This window comes from Astyanax mexicanus, chromosome 10 (genome assembly GCF_023375975.1).
Source record: "Astyanax mexicanus isolate ESR-SI-001 chromosome 10, AstMex3_surface, whole genome shotgun sequence".
Lineage (NCBI taxonomy): Eukaryota > Metazoa > Chordata > Actinopteri > Characiformes > Acestrorhamphidae > Astyanax > Astyanax mexicanus.
The window spans coordinates 46,548,352-46,567,333 of NC_064417.1; the positions used below are offsets into that span (position 1 = coordinate 46,548,352).

The window sequence follows — 18,982 nt, forward strand, 5'->3', positions numbered from 1 at the left end:
AAAATGCCATTGATTACTTCCAATATGCCGCCACACTTTTATTTCATAAAATAAATTTTTATGTACATATCTAGTCCTCCCCCACAGTGGAACATGTAACAGAAAACAAAGAAAACAGGAAAAGAAAGAAAATAAAGAAAGGATAACCAAAGTGAAAAAGTGAGCAAAGCATTACATTTTCAGCCCGACCCTGAATGAAGTGAAGCCCGCACCCAGTAATTTAGTGAGAAATTGTGTGAAATTATTTAAATTATTTTGTCCACAGCAACTTGTGCGTGTGTGTGTGTGTGTGATTTATTACGACAGTCATGATGTGCTTAACACACTGGCATTTTCATACCATTCAAACTAAATGATCACCCTGAAGAAAAATGTTATTTTGGAGAATTAAATCCACCTCTGCAGCTCTGCTCCTGTTTTTTTGTCTAATGTAATGGTTGCAATTATAATGTTTTGGGCCTTTGGTATTTACTGCAGCACGTCTGCGTGAAAGACGTTAATATTAACTTTCTTTACCTCCTTTTTCTCTTTTTTAAGAAAGGCATTTTATGCACATTGTACTCAAAACATTCAACTAACAAAATCTGACAATCACTCGACATTCACATTTCTAGAAAGGTGTAACAGCCCTGCTTTAGAGTATCCCCCCCCCCCACCCCCCACCATAATCAAACACTGTGTCCTACCATCCTAATCTAGAATCTGAATCTTCAATTCATATCTGCTGGATTCAGCACCATCCTACTACACTACTGAAGTGACTCAGAGACTGACATTTCACTTAAATCCCACTTAAACCTGCTGGATTAAAACTGTGGCACATTCACACAAATACAGAGAGAATCTCTTAACGCTCATGGCATCCAAAAGACCAAACGCGCAAATATAACAGTTCATTTTAGGGATGCATTGAAATTAACATTTTAGCCGGAAACTGAAACTAAAACCAAACAAAATGAAACATTTGGCCAAATATCAAATACAGAACACGTTTTTATCAGACCTGCCACTTTTTTTTTTTACAACTGCAGAAATTAAATAGCCTAAGGCTAGAGATATACTTGCTTATTGGCCATGTATTCATGTAGACATCCAGCTGCATGACAACCATGAACATAGCTGTTCACATACTTATCTATGTGCTATGTGAGTTACTGGAGACTTCTACTAGAGACCTCCACTTCCCACATCAGTAGGGACGTCATGCAGACTCAATCCATTCTTTAAAAATCCCCATATTTTGCATTCATTTCTTACGACAGTATACAGCTCAGGAAAAAAATAAGAGATCACTTAAAAATAATGAGGTTTTTTTTTTTTTTACCAAATTGAAAACCTCTGGAATATAATCAAGAGGAAGATGGATGATCACAATCCATCAAACCAAACCGAACTGCTTAAATTTTTGCACCAGGAGTAAAGGCATAAAGTTATTCAAAAGCAGTGTGTAAGACTGGTGGAGGAGAACATGCCAAGATGCATTAAACTGTGATTAAAACCAGGGTTATTCCACCAAATATTGATTTCTGAACTCTTAAAACTTTATGAATATGAACTTGTTTTCTTTGCATTATTTTAGGTCTGAAAGCTCTGCATCTTTTTTGTTATTTCAGCCATTTCTCATTTTCTGCAAATAAATGCTGTAAATGACAATATTTTTATTAGGAATTTGGGAGAAATGTTGTCTGTAGTTTATAGAATAAAACAACAATGTTCATTTTACTCAAACATAAACCTATAAATAGCAAAATCAGAGAAACTGATTCAGAAACTGAAGTGGTCTCATTTTTGTTCCAGAGCTGTAGTTAACACAAAATATGTCTCTAGCCTGTATATACTTTTGTCTTGCTTTTCAAAGAAAATGTTAATTGTTCGGTGTAAAATATTTGGACTTTTCACTTATTCGTCCGAACTCTGAAGTGCTTTCTTGCAATCTGCGTATATTTTCTGTGCATTCCTTATTCAGATCTTCCCTTACAAATCCCATTAGCAACTGAAGGCCACAACTTAAGGTCTTAACTTTTGCTTGCATAAATTCACACTACTGCATCCACAGTAATATAACACAAAACAACATGTCAAGAAAAAAAAAGAAAGAAAAACATTACACAGCACTTAAGCAACTCAAACCTATGAGGTATATAAGAGAAGATATTGTGCAAACAGAGTACATAAAATAAAATAAACTCAGCGTAAGGTAAACTGACTAACTTAATTCAGGTCTTTTTTTTATCAGTAGAATCCTGCTGTTCTGCATTTTCGTTCAAAAAAAAAAAAAGAAAAAAAAAAAGAGAGAAACCTACCGAGAGGTAAAGAAAAGAATAAATCAGACTTGAGGCGCTAAATACAGTCGCAAGTTGTAACAGCTGTTACCACAGTTTTGGCTCATTCAAGTTCGACAGTTGCAGACAATGTTAACATCGACGTGGTGTTGGGTTAAAATAATATTAATATTAATAGTCAGATTAATGGCTTTATCGGACTGTACTTTGGAAAGTGTAAGCTGTAATTCAAAATGCAGAATCTGTAGAGCATCGAAACGTTTCATTTGGACCTGCACTCGTCATTTTTACAACATTACGCTGTGTGTGTGTGTGTGTGTGTGTGTGTGTGTGGGGGCGGGGGTTAATGTTCCATCACGCGTACCATTTTCTTGTAAATCACTTAAATCCATGGGAATTATACAAACTCAGAATTAGTTACACAGCTGATAAATGAGAAAACTAAATTAATCTCTATTATAAAAATCAGTTTTAATTAAAGAGCCTCCCCCATTTAGTTCAAATAATGTGCTTACCATGGTGAAACCAGAAGAACACTATAAATACAAAGTTATGGGAAAGTGAAAGTATACATATTGAACAGATTGCTAAATTTTTAAATATTGTAGCCTGTTAGACTAGAAAGTAAGAGTAAGATCAATCAGAAAAAAACAAGACTCTGATAAAGCCTGGCAGTTCTGAACTGTACTGCATACTAGTCCAAAGTTAACTTTCAAAAAGATGAGCTCTGGTTTAAAACAGAACACACACACAGATAAGACACGTTTCCCCAACCCAGATTAAGCCTAAATTGGACTTTTAAGGGGGGGAATATACCACCAGCATTGCAAATCAGTCCATTCTAGGCTAAACCCATGTCTGGGAAACTGCCCCATGATTAATTTTATAAAAGTTAAGGCTATACAAAGCTTTGGGTTTTATTTCTTTCCCATTTCACCCAATTTTCTCCACAATTTTGCTCAGTCAACTGACCCACCCACTTACTATGACTCCTGCCATCACTTGCAATGCTCCTGACACAAGAAAAAGGCTAAGAACAAGAGAATGCCTCCTCCAATACATTTTAAACTGACGCCAAAATGCATTATCACTATGCAGCCAATACAGCTCTGATACATCAACCAATAGATGCCTGTGCCAGCCAACAGCCTGTACCACAATGGGAGAAATGACAGACCAGAACACTGCTGATGGTGAAGCCGGCTGATGATCTGCTGCTGAGATACTTTAAGGTACTCAGGTTTTTCCAAAACTAAGCTTTGTTTCAGACATTTGCTTTAAACACCTCACAGTACCATTAAAGCAGGGTTGACTATTAAGGCTCTATCAGTGACCCTGCAGCACAAAGTGTTATTCTCCCTTATTAAAGGGGGAAAAGTTATAAAAATAAATCTTTGGACAATTTTTTAAATTGATGTTTCATTATAATACCACCCACAACATGGGGAATTAACTTCAATTATTAAATCAAACAAAAATAGATGGTATCCATAAGGTAGTTTGGAGTTGCACAAAGACAGACAATGGTCTCAAATATATCAAAAGGCTCAACAGAATTCATGTTTTTCTAACGTTTTCACATGAGAAGAAGAAGAAAAAAAAAAGACATTGGGGAATATAAATAAAGATTTTGGGTCCCACTTCCGTCTCTCAAAGCAAAATCCCCCTCGTCCTTCAGTGAAAAGGAAAGGCAGAGTTTGCACACACTGACTATTAACATAGGTTTACCCATTTCATAGCGCTCTTAGGCAAAGAAATGGTATCTCACTGAGAGGTGTCCTCCTTCCTTTCGGTCGTTCCCTCTAGATCCCTCCCTCATTCACAAAAAAAACAGCACGTCACCACCCCACAGCTCTCCCTCTCGCCCCGTGCTTCCATCTCCTGTTCCCTTTACGCCTCCTCAGGTGGTGCGGGCCTCTTGAGATCACGTATCTGCTTAATGAGATAGTTCTTTTCATCGCAGAACTGCTCGTCCTCCGAGCGATCCGTCTGGAAGTGGCTCAGGAAGTCCACCAGCTTGGACTGGTTCTTTAGCAGGATGTCCAAAACAGGCTGTGTCTTGTTTGGGTTCGCCACAAACACCTACAATCACACACACACATAGGAAACGGCTCAGTTTCAACTCATGCCACTCAATTCAGCACCACAGGGGTTAAGCTAAACAGATTCTGCTCTGGTTCCTGGTAATGGGCGAGGTCAAAACTGGGACAGGGGAGCAATCATCTGTTAAGCGTGGAAAGTCACTGGGGCAGACAGAGACAAACAGCAGGCAAGAGAAACAAGCTCTACTAGTCTGCCAAATTAAATTACACAGCTAACACTGGATATATGTGCACGCACATGCTCAGACACACACACACACACACACACCTTAAAGACATGAAAGGCTTCAAACTGGATGTTGCGGCTGTTGTCCCTCAGCATGTTCATCATCAGCTTCAGGTTCTCAGCTCTACTGATGTATTTGGTCATGACTGTGAAGTTGTGCCGATCCAGCAGGAGTTCTCCTAAAAGCTGTGGAGATCATATTTTGCATGAAAATTTCCCAAAATTTCAGTAATTCAGTTCAAAGTGTGAAAACATTATATAGATGTATTACACAGATTGATTTATTTTAAGCATTTTTTTTTCTTTTATTGTTGATGATTTTGGCTCACAGCCAATAAAAAAAAACAAAAACAAAATCAGTGTCTCAGAAAATTAGAATATTACATGAGACCAATTCGTACTTTTGGTAGTGTGGGCAACATGCCAAGTCCTGCTGGAAAATGAAATCTGCATCTCCATAAAAGTTGTCAGCAGAGGGAAGGATGAAATGCTGTAAGATTTTCCAACTTTAGACTTGACATAACAAAGGGTATCAACACCAGCAGATAACATGTCTCTCCAAACCATCACTGATTGGTGGAAACTTCACACTAGACCTCAAGCAGCTTGAACTGTGTGTCTCTCCACTCTTCCTCCAGACTCTGCTCCCTTGATTTACAAATGAAATATAAAATTTACTGATGATCAGTGATGGTTTGGAGAGACATGTCATCTGCTGGTGTTGGTCCACTGTGTTTTATTATCAAGTCTAAAGTCAGTGCAGTGTTTTTTTTCCAGAAAATCTTACAGCACTTCATGCTTCCCTCTGCTACTGACAACTTTTATAGAGATGCAGACTTTATTTTCCAGCAGGACTTGGCACACTGCCCACATTGTCAAAAGTACTAATCTGTCTTATATAATATTCACATTTTCTGAGACACTGATTTTTGTGTTTTCACTGGCTGTAAGCCATAATCATCAACAATAAAAGAAATAAACGCTTAAAATAGATCACTCTGTGTGTAAAACATCTAAATAATATGAGTTTCACATTTAGAAATGAATTACTGAAATAAACTTTTTAAAATGATACTATTTTTTAAGACACACTAGTAAACAGTAAAATTAGAACAAATTCTAATAATATTTACACAGAGCATGTTGACTTTTTATGACACAAATGGTGCCCAACATGTTATTCTATGGTCCAATAGTGGCTGCGAAGCAGATGCAGATATTGAACCCACAACCCTGTAGTAAACCAGCACTCTAACCACAGAGCCACCACAGCCTGGTCTATCATTTCTGAACTGCACTGCTGTTATGTTTTGACTTTAGAATTTAAGTATTTAAGTACAAAAACCAATACATGTAAAGGGTGGTAGTGTAAAGCAGTGTTTCTCAGACCTCGTCCTGCACATTTTAGTAAAATCTGTTTAATCACACTCCCTGCAACCCTAAATAATTATCTAAATTAGTTAAATCAGGTGTGTGGAAGAAAAAAAGCAAATAAATGAGAAACACTAGTATAAAGAAGATTTCAACTGCTAATAGAAGCATTACATCTTCTGATCTTATTCTTTAAAATTAGTTCTTTACCCTCACACTTCTACAAAAAAGTTGGTTGGTTACTTGGTTATCATAATTTGTCCACATATACACAGTTATATCACACCTAATCTGGCTCAGTCATAGGACTTTGGGCTTTAACTGCTGACCATAATAGTATTTGTAACTCAATTTGCATATTATTGATCATTTTAGGTACTGAAGTAAAGTGAACAGAAGAATTTTGGGAAGTTGAATTGAATTTTATGCTTAAAAAGAATAAAACCCTGTTTATAGAGTTGTGTAAGAGCTCCATACACAAATGTTTCTTAGCAACTGAAAAGGAAAATTGGAAAACATGTGGGACAGAGTCATGGTCACACATCCATTGCTCAGGGATAAATTCACAAAAATTAAAGTGTTTGCATGTTTTAACAAAACCATGGTCACTCCATACAGCTATGGGAAATATTAAGACAGCACTTCAGTTTCTGAATCAGTTTCTCTGATTTTGCTATTTATAGGTTTATGTTTGAGTAAAATTAACATTGTTGTTTTATTCTATAAACTACAGATAACATTTCTCTCAAATTCCAAATAAAATACTGTCATTTAGAGCATTTATTTGCAGAAAATGAGAAATGGCTGAAATAAGATGCAAAGCTTTCAAACAATGCAAAGAAAACAACTTCATATTCATAAGGTTTTAAGAGTTCAGAAATCAATATTTGGTGGAATAACCCTGGTTTTCAATCACAGTTTTCATGCATCTTGGCATCATGTTCTCCTCCACTAGTCTTACACACTGCTTTTGGATAACTTTATGCCACTCCTGGTGCAAAAATTCAAGCAGTTCAGTTTGGTTTGATGGCTTGTGATCATCCATTTTCCTCTTGATTACATTCCAGAGGTTTACAATTTGGTAAAATCAAAGAAACTCATTTTTAAATGGTCTCTTATTTTTTCCAGAGCTGTTTAACTGGCACGTTAAATTTCTTACATAAAAATAAAATCTGGACAGTGTCCACAGTACAAAATATGTAATCACATGACTAGTGTGTCCAGATCAAAGCATAATCACCCAATACGATTACATTCCAATCATATGTGGGTCCACGTCTGTGTTTTAAACATGATATTGCTGGAATGTGAGACAAAGATGGGTCAGAAGTCTGACAAAGCCATTCAAATATGCGGATATGCAACTTACAAAGCCAGAGTGATACAAAGTGCTATCTGTTCGGCCATCCATGTAAATATCTGCTTTAATACCTCACCCACTACATGTGACGACTACTAAATAGTATTAAAAAAATTTACAAAAAGCCTAACTCACCTTTAGAGACTGTCTTTTGGTGACGTAATTATCTGAATGCAGCAACTTTTCATACTCTGTAAACACCTGAAAAAAACAGAAAGAATATTTTTAGATAGATAAATAGATAAAAGAATATTTAGTTGAAGTATTCTTTAAAATACAACACGATCGGTTAGACTTACTCGGTCATAATTCGTCTCCAAGAAATCTGCACACATGATCTTGTGTCTCGTTAGAAGATCCTAATAAAATTATAATTAAAAATAAATAAATAAATAAATACATAGACAAGTCCATTAAAATCGAACCACATACAAATATCTATGTAATAAAATCAGTGGGTGTGCCTGATGTGCATTGTGAGAGTCAGGCCTGAAAACATTATCAGTCATAATAAAACTGCCTTGTATTAATCTCTACTCAAATAACAATCAACAAAGGACACAATAGTAGACAAGCTGCCCAAACTATATTAAAACCACTGAGATTATCTGTGGCAGGGTTGCCCAAAGCGTAGAAAATGATTCAAAGCAGGCTTGTGTGGATGTTACGCACTCCTCGCCATTTTTCCTTCATAACCTTAATAATACATAAATGCACTGTATTACTTTACTCACCTTAAATGAAGCGAAGGCATCGGAGGCAATGTCAAAGGTGGAGAGTTCCACATAGCGGAAGAAGCAGAAGAAGTCTTCAGAGAAGAGAACAGTGCGGGCCAGCGGTTCATGACGGAGGCACTCCCTCAGCATCATACCACAGTTCAAAGCCACCTCTGGAGTCTCATAGCTGCAATTAACAGGGAACACATGGTCAATAATGAGGTTATCACACCATTAAAGAACAACTGCATATTGTATTTTAAAGCAGTTTTCTTCCTAGTGGTAGTCACTGCAAAGCTGGGTAATATTTAAAAATATGACCAAAGAAAAAGTCACAGCAGTCTAATCTGTGCAAATTGTCAGTACTTTTAAAACACTGACCAACTGCATACCTAATTATAAATACAGCATAATAATTTCTAGTAAACTGGATTTATTAGTGCAAATTGTTCAAAACAACTTTTTTTTTTACACTTTAATTTTGCATAACTTACACATACACATTACTTAAACTTTGGAAAGTTTGGACACACCTTACATTCAGTGTTTATTCATTATTTTAAAATATTCTGCATTAAACATTATTAACTAAAGTCTTTTAAACTATGAAGAAAAACATACAGAATTATTAAGTAAACAAAAAAAATGTTAAACCAGACTGTTCTATATTTTAGATGTTTTAGTAACATCTTTTGCTTAGAAGAAAGTTTTGCACGTCTTGGCTGGATTTTCTAAGTCAGCTGGAACTGCTTTCACTTGACAGCTGTGCTGAACACGACAAGAGTTAATTACTTGAATTGAGTTGGTATACAGCGAAAAGCCCTATTTGAGTAATGTTCTAATCCATATTAGGGCAAGAACTACTCAACAGGAAAAAACAGGAAAAATAACTTTAAGAAATGAAGGTCAGTCAATCCAAAACATGATAAAACTGGCTCTCATCAGGAATGTGCCAGGAAAGGATGAGCAAGAGTTACCTCTGTTGCACAGGATAAGTTCTTCGGAGTTACCAGCCTGTACCAGGATGTAAAGTAGGAACCCCTGTACACCTACCCACTCATGCAATTATCTAAATCAACCAATCATGTGGCAGCAGCGCAGAGTGTAGAGCTCAGAGGATGGACAACACTGGAGAAGCCAGATATGTGTATATTTCGTATTTGAAATAATAAAATACATTAAATACATTTTAATGTGGTTGGCTACCAGGACCCCAACATGTACAGCAATATATATATATATGTTCTAAAATGTAAGCTTCTTACCTGAATTCAAGATCATTTTTATTAAACAAGCCTCTGCTTTTAACCCATATGTGCAGTGAACACACGCATACAGACCAGTGAGTACACTCAGAGGATGCACAATGATACTGCTGGGGGCGGGGAGCCGGGAACGGGGAGCGGGGGAGCCAGGGACGAAAAGCAGGGGGACGAGGATCAAGGGGACGAGGTGGGACCACTGCCACTGAATTCATTACTTGAGAGCAAAATTTTGAAAAATATTTTGGGTGTACTTGTGTATAACAAAAGTAAGAAAGAGAGGGATTACAATCATATAGGAAAAAACAAGATATAATCATAATCTGTCAAATAATCTGCACTAAAGTGTCTTGATCTGGTAACATAAGAATAATTAGAGACTTTGCACTACAAGAATTGAACACAGTCTATCAGTAATATCGACCGGAACTGACAGATTTGTCGATGCTTTTTGGAAAATGCTGATCTATGGCTCTGCCCTGAAGCCTGGAAACTCACCCTTTCAGCAGCATGAAGAGGATCTGTGAGTGGGAGGAAATGTACTCTACGGTGGGGGTGCGACTTCCAATCTGACGACGAACTATGTTGCTAAACAGATGCACCACGTCCTTCTTCCCCTTTAGAGAACAAAATCAAACATATATATATAGTGTAAATTACAGCAAGAAAATATGAACATTTTATAACAAGCAGAGAGAAAAGCAGATTAGAGACATTAAGATTTAATAACATTTCAATAATTTAATTCTATTTGTAAATCTGATTGTCATGATGTGACAACTCTCTTGAACAAAAGCCTGATGCAATTGAATGCAATTAAACAATTCATCCAATCTCTGAATGGATTCATGAAAAATGACAAGCGCAGAACTGCTCTACTGGGCTGCATTAACACTTGTCTGCAAGTGATAAATATGTATGTATGTATGTTCAAAATGACGATTAATTTAATGATTTCATGATTTAAAAGACAGAATATTGGTAAAATACCAGTGTTGTTGTGAAATTGCTGCATTCACCCCAACAGTGTGCAACCTGTTTTATGCATGCATCTGCACGTGCAACAACCCATGACTGTTTATCATGAGAGTTTAATACAAATACACTAGGGCTGGGGCGACGCGTCGACATAATAGACGTCATCGATTACGAAAATACATCGATTTGCATAACGCGCGTCGGCGCGTCGTAAACATGGCGGTGCCTGTGGAGAGCATGGACTCCGGAGAGCGATCTCCAGCTACAAAAAAACGCCAGCGGGCATCTAAAGTTTGGGAGCATTTCACGCAAAAGGGCAACAATGTGGTCCTCTGCCATATGTGCAAAATGGGGATGGTCTATCACAGTAGCACAACTGCTATGCAGGAGCACTTGAAGCGCAAACATCTAGGAGCACTATGTCAACAGAGTCACACAGTAAGTTACCGTTTACATCAGGGTCTCCGCGGGTGTCCTTAAAAAGACTTAAGGCTGTCTACCAAAGGTTTTAAACCTGCCACAGGCAGAAATTATACATTTTTGGTTTATATTTGTGCATGGCATTTCGCAGTTTTCAGAAACAGTAGCATTATTCATAAGTTCAGGTGTTTAGCTAAGCTAGCTGCCTTAAGTTATTTTAGCTAGAGCCGTCGGTGCTGCGGTGTTACACCGTTTTCTGTCACCGTCGGAATTTTGTGACCAGTGCTCACGGTTATGAGCGTTCATTGGCAAAACAGAAGCTTTCTATACCTACACCTTACCCTCAGCCCTAAACTTAACTGTTTTGGCCAGTCGGGGTAAACATTAGAAACGAACACGTTTCGAATCGGCCAGTGCACCGGTCTGCTGAGAACTACTTGCCAGTGGTCACAAAATCTAGCGGTCACAGAAAACAACACACGGAGGTGGTGTATGGGAGCTTATCCATTTTTAGCGTAATAGATCTAAACAACGTGTTGTACATGTAAGTGATTATAAGTGTGGGGTTTGGTTTAGTAGGCTTGTGTTGTTGTTGTTGTTATTATATATAAATATAGTAATTTATCGTTTGCTTTAAAACGTAAAATAATAGTTATTTAAATATGTTTCTCAATAAATAGATTAGTCGACTAATCGAAAAAAATAATCGTTAGAATAATCGTTTAAAAAATAATCGTTAGGTACAGCCCTAAAATACACGTACCATTACACCCCAATAAGCACTGAAAATTAAATGCTTGGAGGGGTACAAAATTTAAATAACTCAATGATGTACTTACTGCATTGCAAACAATACTTATATTTAAAATTGTCAGCCGATCCAGACAGCAATATTTCTTTTTTATTAGTATTCTGAGGTGTAATTGAAACACTTTACTAAACGATAAGTATGAAAAACAGCAGGCTATCATGTTATCATATCAAACTACTCAAAAACCTGATTAAATAACAGGAAACACATAGTTCCAGCAGAATGACATCACACAGAAGTGTAGTCAAGTGTGGGCAATACCAGGCTAGATTAAACCAGACTCATATCTGATCTGGCATGGTTTACTGATACTGACCTGACAACAATTTCTACAGGTACAGATCTGTCATTTCTAGCTAAATGCATATTTTTAGCATTTAATAAAAAATGTAACTCTATATAAATACTGACAAGCATACAAAAATAAATTTCTCTGCCATGTTAATCTAGGTGAATACAGCTGCAACTTTTATATTTCATTAATAACGTTAGTATTGGCATTAACACAGACATATTTAACAGATATTTTTGGATTTTTTAAGTGAGTCCTCAGTAAGACATTCACCTCAAAGTCGACCCTTTGCAGGTTGGCTATGAGGGAGATGAAGAGGTTGGTGTTGTAGAGCTCCTGTGCCAGCTGGGCCACTGCTTCTGTCTGAGGCTCCTTGTCTCCAGTGCCACACAAAACCTCTTTAAGCGAAGCAAGGTTCTTCGACACTTCCTCAGCAACCTTTTAGGGAAATCAGTCAGTTTTCCACTCAACACAAGTCTGCCTCAACATGCAGCAACATGACATTTAAACAGGAAAAACATTTACAGAGAAGTTTGTCTTCATATTATTTTTACACGCAGCGATAAAACAGAACTGCTAAATCCAAAATAGATCATGTGATATATATATATATATATAATCTGCTACCGACCTTTTCACATTTCTTGTTGTCAGATGCTTCTAGCTTCTCCAAGCATGCCACATTCTCCTTGAGATTCTTCACAATCTCTGCAGGGTTCTTCTGAGACTTCCCAAAGGGGAATGGCATGGTGGTAAAGATGGTGTGGTTGGTATGGGATGAAGAGAGAAACCTTTCACCTGGCGATGCAAAAAAGACAGAAATATACAACAATTTAAACCAAAGTGGAGCACAAAACAATATGTCGTAAATATATAACTATTCTACTATCTTTATATTGTGCCTTTTACATGATACCACCTGTGCATGACTTACAGAACCAGAAGTCAAAAGTCTGGACACACCTTTTCTCATTCAATGTGTTTTCTTTCTTTCTATTTTTTTTTTTTAATATATTTTAGATTGTTCTAAGCAGAACATTTATCTTTGAGGACAGATCTGCACACTCTTGGTATTTTAATCTCAGTGTCTTCATGAAGGAGAGTCACCTGGAATAGTTTTCTCAGCGTCTTGAAGGAAGGAGTTCCTGGAGGTGCTGAACAATAGTTGCTGCTTTTCCTTCACACTGTGAAGCTCCAGCTCGTCCCAATTAAACCACCTCAAATCACCATCTCAGTTCATCAGGTTTAGATCATTGGACAAATACTTTTTTGTGCAATATGTAAATCCATGTGTCCCTTAAATGGCTGGATGTGTTTAATATTAGTCTACAATATAGAAAATAAATTAAATATTACAATAAAGAAAAACATTGAATGAGAAAGTCCAAACTTTTGATTGTTACTGTAATTTTTGAAAAAGAAAATGTCATTTCTGTAAAAAAATATTTTCAGAGTGGTTTCCAGAGTGTGCAAATTACACTGTTGAAACACTGTAACTAATGGAAGAAGAGCATGACAACTTTTTTCACCATCTTAAACAACACAATCAGTGCAGTTTACTAAGTCAGTGAAATGGTTCATTTAGCTACTATTGACCTTATTATACAGAATGCTGGGTTACAGCATTTTGTTACAGATAAATATTGATACTTTATCATCCAATTTCATCATACCCTATAATACTGTATATTGCCACTTCTCTTAAGGATATTAAATGCATAAAAAACATGAAATAATCCACAGTAGATGAAATCTGAATGATTAACTTCCTCTATATTTTTATAAATTCTAATAATGGCAAGTGAGGTAGCTAAGGATTTTGTTTGACAAAGGTAATTTATAAGCTTAAATTATACTGGCACAATGATATTAACCAAAATAACACTCCAGTGTCCTGCCAAGACTTGCCTGACAAGCCTTACTTCTCCTACCATGTGCTCAATAACAGCAACAGCATCTCTGTCTAATTTTTATACCATAAGTCTTACATAAGTGAAATAAACAGTGGTGAGCAAGACTCCATTACACTAAACTCATTGCTTTTTTTCGGTCATTAAATGACCTAAAATGTATAATTAATAGCGTAGCACTATTTTGGCACGCATCAACATTCTTCTAATATGACTAAATTCCTTTTAAGTCTGGGCAATATAATAAAAGTATTCTATATTAATAGTTTATATGACACACAGACAAAATGTATCAATAACGACAGATTTTTATTATCTGTTACACAAATACTCCCCCATACTTGATACAGTGAGAGTTATCACTGTTTAACAAAAACAACCTTTGCCATTTCCATTTTTTGCCAATTTTTAACTTTTTTACCTAATGTAAATCAGGAAGATGTTCTTTATATTGTATCACAATTTCAGAAAGAATGGCCCAATAGAAAGGCCCGAAAATTGGTTGTTTATTTTTTGTGTGACACATGCAATATTGAACAGCACTAAATAAACTATTTATGATGAAATGTGCTGTTCAGAGTTCTGTCAGCACTGACACTTTACACAAGTTATAGGTGGGGGGGGGGGATAAATCACAGAATCACTGTATTGTGAGATCATTGTTATCGTTGGCAAGGTACTGTATTGATAGCGTATTAGCATATATTGATTCCCACCCCTATTCACAACATGTCTTTCTATGTATTTTTTGCAATAACATGAAATTTAAACACTGAATAAAAACAATATGCAATTTCAAGTATACAATACTGCAACAAAATTAATATTACATTTTATTTGATGATATTACTGCATACGTTATGATATGCCACACCACTAACTGAGATTTTCACCAGATTGTAACAGATGTTAATGATCTAACATGGCATGATACTAATAATGCACTCCATACATCAATTGACCATATGGTTCTAAAATTATATCACAATATTTCAGGATATTTCTACAGTAAAGATATTCAAAAATGTTGTCAATACTATTGCATCTGATACGATACGGCACACTTCTATTGTATATCACTACAATATGATAACATCTCAATTCTGGATTTAAATAGAATAATTACATGCTTTACACGACTGTTTTGTTGGTATTATTATGTGAATTTAACCTAACAGTCCACCTTTCTAAGGTCTATCATTAATATAAAGAGAAATTTGGTCTAGAATATGAATAAAATATAACTTTACAGCCCTTTCCATGTTGCTAGATCTGAATAATTAAACCACGCCTCACTGCCAGTATGGAGTATTAAAGGTTAGGTGGAGTTAGGTAGTTTAAAATACATGCTTAACCAAGGAAACATTTAACATAACACTTGTTAGTGATTTAAGAGATCTGAGTGATAAAACCAGCAGTTATCTGACTCGTTTGGCTGAGCTGTGGAAGCAGCAGGCTGCTGTCTGCTGGGGAGGATATCGATTGCCACCACCCAGTCAGAGTCAAAGTGACCGACAAAGCCAGGAGGCATTGATCAGCACTTCGTAGAAAATTATAGATTTTAGACGGCACACAGTTGCAGTTTGAAGTACCACAAAACGCTTAATATAACTTAAAAGAGCTTGTGTCACAAATAGCAGTGAGCTTGCTAACTCTAGCTGTCTGTGTAACTCTCATGTCTCATGGCAGGTTGATTTCCTGTCTCTGCTCTTCCAGCAAAGAGAGGCGCTAGGTGGCTGAACTGCCTGCCTATAAATAAAGACACATCAGTGAACTAAGATGGGTAGAAAAGAAATGGTGGATGTATTTAAAATATAGAAATATTAGCTAGTTATTTAACTAACTACTATAGTTAACTTAAAATCCCAACAGTGGTTGTTTTATCTATTTCTAATGAACAATGCTGCAGCTGATGATGCTGCTGCTGCTTTCTGGCAGCAAAATCCCCTCCACCACCACAGCTCTGAACTTATTTAGTGAAAGCTGACGAGTTTAACTAGCTATAGAGCTTAAAAGTATTGAATTTGTATTTTTAATACATTAAAATTTACCTGATTTTTTTAAATATAAAATTTAATTTTTAAACTCTCTATCATAGGCTTGTCACAATAATTATATTACCATAAAATAAATATACAATACCTCAATCAAGTTTGATAACTGTGATATGGTATATTATGTTTATTTTTATACTTGTTTACATATATAGGAATTAACTGTATTTTAGCCAGTCATGCAATGAACAATGCTCCAATAACTGTGACTCCATACTAGGGGTGGACAATATTATATCGTATACAATATATCGTGACACAGAAATATCATGAAATTAAAAATCTATATCGTGATAATAGGGCTGTTCTGTCTTAAAAGTAGTCTATTATTTACTGTGAAGCTTTAGGTGTTTTTATTGTATAATTGTTTTAGTTAGCAGTTTATATGCATGCACTAAATATTCTGCAATATTATTTGCTGCATTATATTATTTTATTCTATATTATTGCCACATTATGATTATTCTGTTATACTATTATACTATAGTCCTGAAATTAATGAATTATTTTAGTTTTCCTATATCGCCAAGTATATAGCTATCGCAAAAATACCCTGAAATATCGTGACATTATTTTAGAGCCAAATCGCCCATACATACAAAAAGTATATATTTTCCAAACTATGATTAATTGTACCTTTGTTGTCTTTGAAAAGGTATAAATGCATATGGCGGTAATGACAATAATCTAGTTTATGACAAACATTTCTTAGATGGTATATCATCCACACAAAAAAAGATCATGACAGGCCCACTCTATAGCATGATAACATATGGCATCCCTTAAGTAAGAAACCATATTTTGGTTATTACACCATCCCATACCATACATTATTTTTGTTATCCATTTATTTCTTTAAGTTTAATGCAAGACATATCTACACCTAATACAAGCAAGTTATTTCTTGATTTGTTGATAATTGTAATCAGCTTATCAAAATAAAGACCATAAAAACGGTCTGAAAAACATTCTGAAACAAAGAATCAAAAAAGCTTAGATTTTTGTTATGTTTCCTCCCTCAAAAAATAAATTATTAGATAAAACCGGGCTATCTAGGATAGTATAGTTTGGAATTAGTTAACTAACTAGGTTTATTTGGTTAGTTTAGGACTAGTTAATTAAGGTTACCTGGAATATCTATGTCAGTTTAGTTTAGGATTATTTAACATAGGTTAATTTGATTATTTAGGTTTAGTTTAGGATTAGTTAGCCCATATTACCTCTGATTACCTAAATTAGTTAATTTAAGGATTAGTAAACTTAGACTAACTTTATAATTTAGGTTAGTTTAGGATTAGAACTGGGTTAACTACATTATCTATATTAGTCTAGGATACATTAACACAGGTTAACTGGATTAGTTTAGGATTAGTGAATCCAGATTAACTGGATTATCTAGATTTGTTAAATTTAGGAATAGTTAGTTTTGTTTAGAATTAGTCAACACAGGTTTAGCGGATTAATATAGGATTAGTTAATCCAGATTAACTGGACTATCTAGATTTGTTAAAGTTTAGGACTAGTTAACACAGGTTGACTGGATTATATAGGTTAGTTTAGTTTAGGATTAGTTAACACCGGTTTACTGGATTACTTTTAGGATTAGTAAACAAAGGTTAGTTGGATTGTCTAAATTAGTTTAGTTTAGGATTAGTTAACCCGGGTTAACTGGATTATCTAAGTAGCAGCTAAAGCAGCTAAAGTGACACACCGGCAGAAGCGCAGCTATAAGGTTAGCATTAATGCTAGCTAGCAGAAACCAGCAAACTCGTAGCCGGCTAGCTAGCTAAGTAGCTTAGCTAAATTTCCGCTGATAATGAGGATTAAAATTAAGCCCTGAAGGCGGCAAACATGAGCCAGCTGAACTAGTTTAGCTAGATAACCTACTAATGCCCGCTTAGCTCGCAGTAAAGTTACTTACCGCATTCACCCAGAAAACGACGACTTTGAAAAGTACTCCAGGCAGGTCGGAATCAGTCGAATATATTATGTATAAGCAGCAAAAACACGGCGAAAACTCGCTTTAAACTGAAGTACACATGCTACCGACTCTCACAAGGCCTTTAGTTCTTTATCTGTAAAAAAAAATACACAAAAATAAATAAGTTAAAGTGACCCGTTTCAGCTCTAAGCCTCTCTTTCTCTCTATCTCACAGAGCGCAGCCAGCCCTTCACTGCCCAACTACTCTCTATCAGGGAAGTTGGGGAGTGTTCAGGAGCCCGCCCCCTGCTCTTCACTGACACCAGCGCTGACCAATAGGAGCGCCGGAAAGATGGAAGCGCCTGTCGTCTATTGGTCCGTCATTAGTCGTGTTTAGATTGGACCGGTTTCTAATGGGGGCGTCTGTAATGGAAATTTTACACGTGTCTGACGGTACTAAAATTACATGCAGCACAAGAAAAATGTAGTAACCAAATTTTTGCATCATGTGGTCACATGGTCAAAAATATGGCTCTGTTAATTTTTTTGCGTGGGACAAAAAAGTTTAATCAATTATTTAATTTTTTATTTTTTGTTTTGCATGTTAGAAGGTTTACATTTCATGATTCAGGACCGCACTAAAATGACCAAATATTGGCGTCACTCACATGGTAAAACCTATGGAAGCCCATTTCTGCCACCTGAAGAAAAAAAAACGTCCTCAACTAAGTCATAATTATGAGATAGAAAAGTCATAATTATGGGATAGTAAGTCATAATTATGAGATAGTAAGTCATAATTATGAGATAGTAAGTCATAATTATGAGATACTAAGTCATAATTATGAGATAAAAAAGTCATAATTATGAGACAGAAAGTCATAATTATGAGATGACTTTTTATCTCATAAATATGACTTACTATCTCATAATTATGACTTTTTTATCTCATAATTATGACTTACTATCTCATAATTATGACTTACTATCTCATAATTATGACTTACTATCCCATAATTATGACTTTTCTATCTCATAATTATGACTTAGTTGAGGACTTTTTTTTTCTTCAGGTGGCGGAAATGGGCTTCCATAAAAAGTGGCTGTATTTCAATGCAGGACAAAACACTTCCAACAATAATTGATTCAAAAAGTTTACTTTCCATGATTCAGGAGAGCAGCAAATTACCATAGAACTGTAGAATTTAGTACATATATTTTTGCATCACATGGTCACATGGATGAAAAGAGTGGCTCTATTTCAGCGCAAGTCAAAA

The 18,982-nt window shown here is 35.8% G+C and overlaps 1 protein-coding gene across 1 annotated transcript; it reads right to left on the reverse strand.

Moving 5' to 3' along the window:
- Window positions 1–13: 13 nt before the first annotated feature.
- Window positions 14–17,977, reverse strand: cab39l1 (calcium binding protein 39, like 1). Its single transcript, XM_007258660.4, has 9 exons — window positions 17,706–17,977; window positions 12,452–12,618; window positions 12,094–12,258; window positions 9,818–9,936; window positions 8,076–8,244; window positions 7,641–7,700; window positions 7,477–7,542; window positions 4,653–4,796; window positions 14–4,364 (listed from the first exon to the last, which is right to left on the reverse strand). Exons 2-9 carry the CDS (start codon window positions 12,566–12,568, stop codon window positions 4,173–4,175), a joined length of 1,032 nt encoding a protein of 343 aa, XP_007258722.1. The 5' UTR covers window positions 12,569–12,618; window positions 17,706–17,977; the 3' UTR covers window positions 14–4,172.
- Between the last annotated feature and the right edge of the window lie 1,005 nt (window positions 17,978–18,982).

Bases quoted from the DNA above. Each gene is read 5' to 3' on its own strand.
- cab39l1 (XM_007258660.4), bottom strand. From the start codon at position 12,568: ATGCCATTCCCCTTTGGGAAGTCTCAGAAGAACCCTGCAGAGATTGTG. The intron at 7,701-8,075 runs GTGAGTAAAGTA...TAATTTTATTAG, and splicing joins ATGCCTTCGCTTCATTTAAG to GATCTTCTAACGAGACACAA. The intron at 7,543-7,640 runs GTAAGTCTAACC...TGTTTTTTTCAG, and splicing joins TGGAGACGAATTATGACCGA to GTGTTTACAGAGTATGAAAA.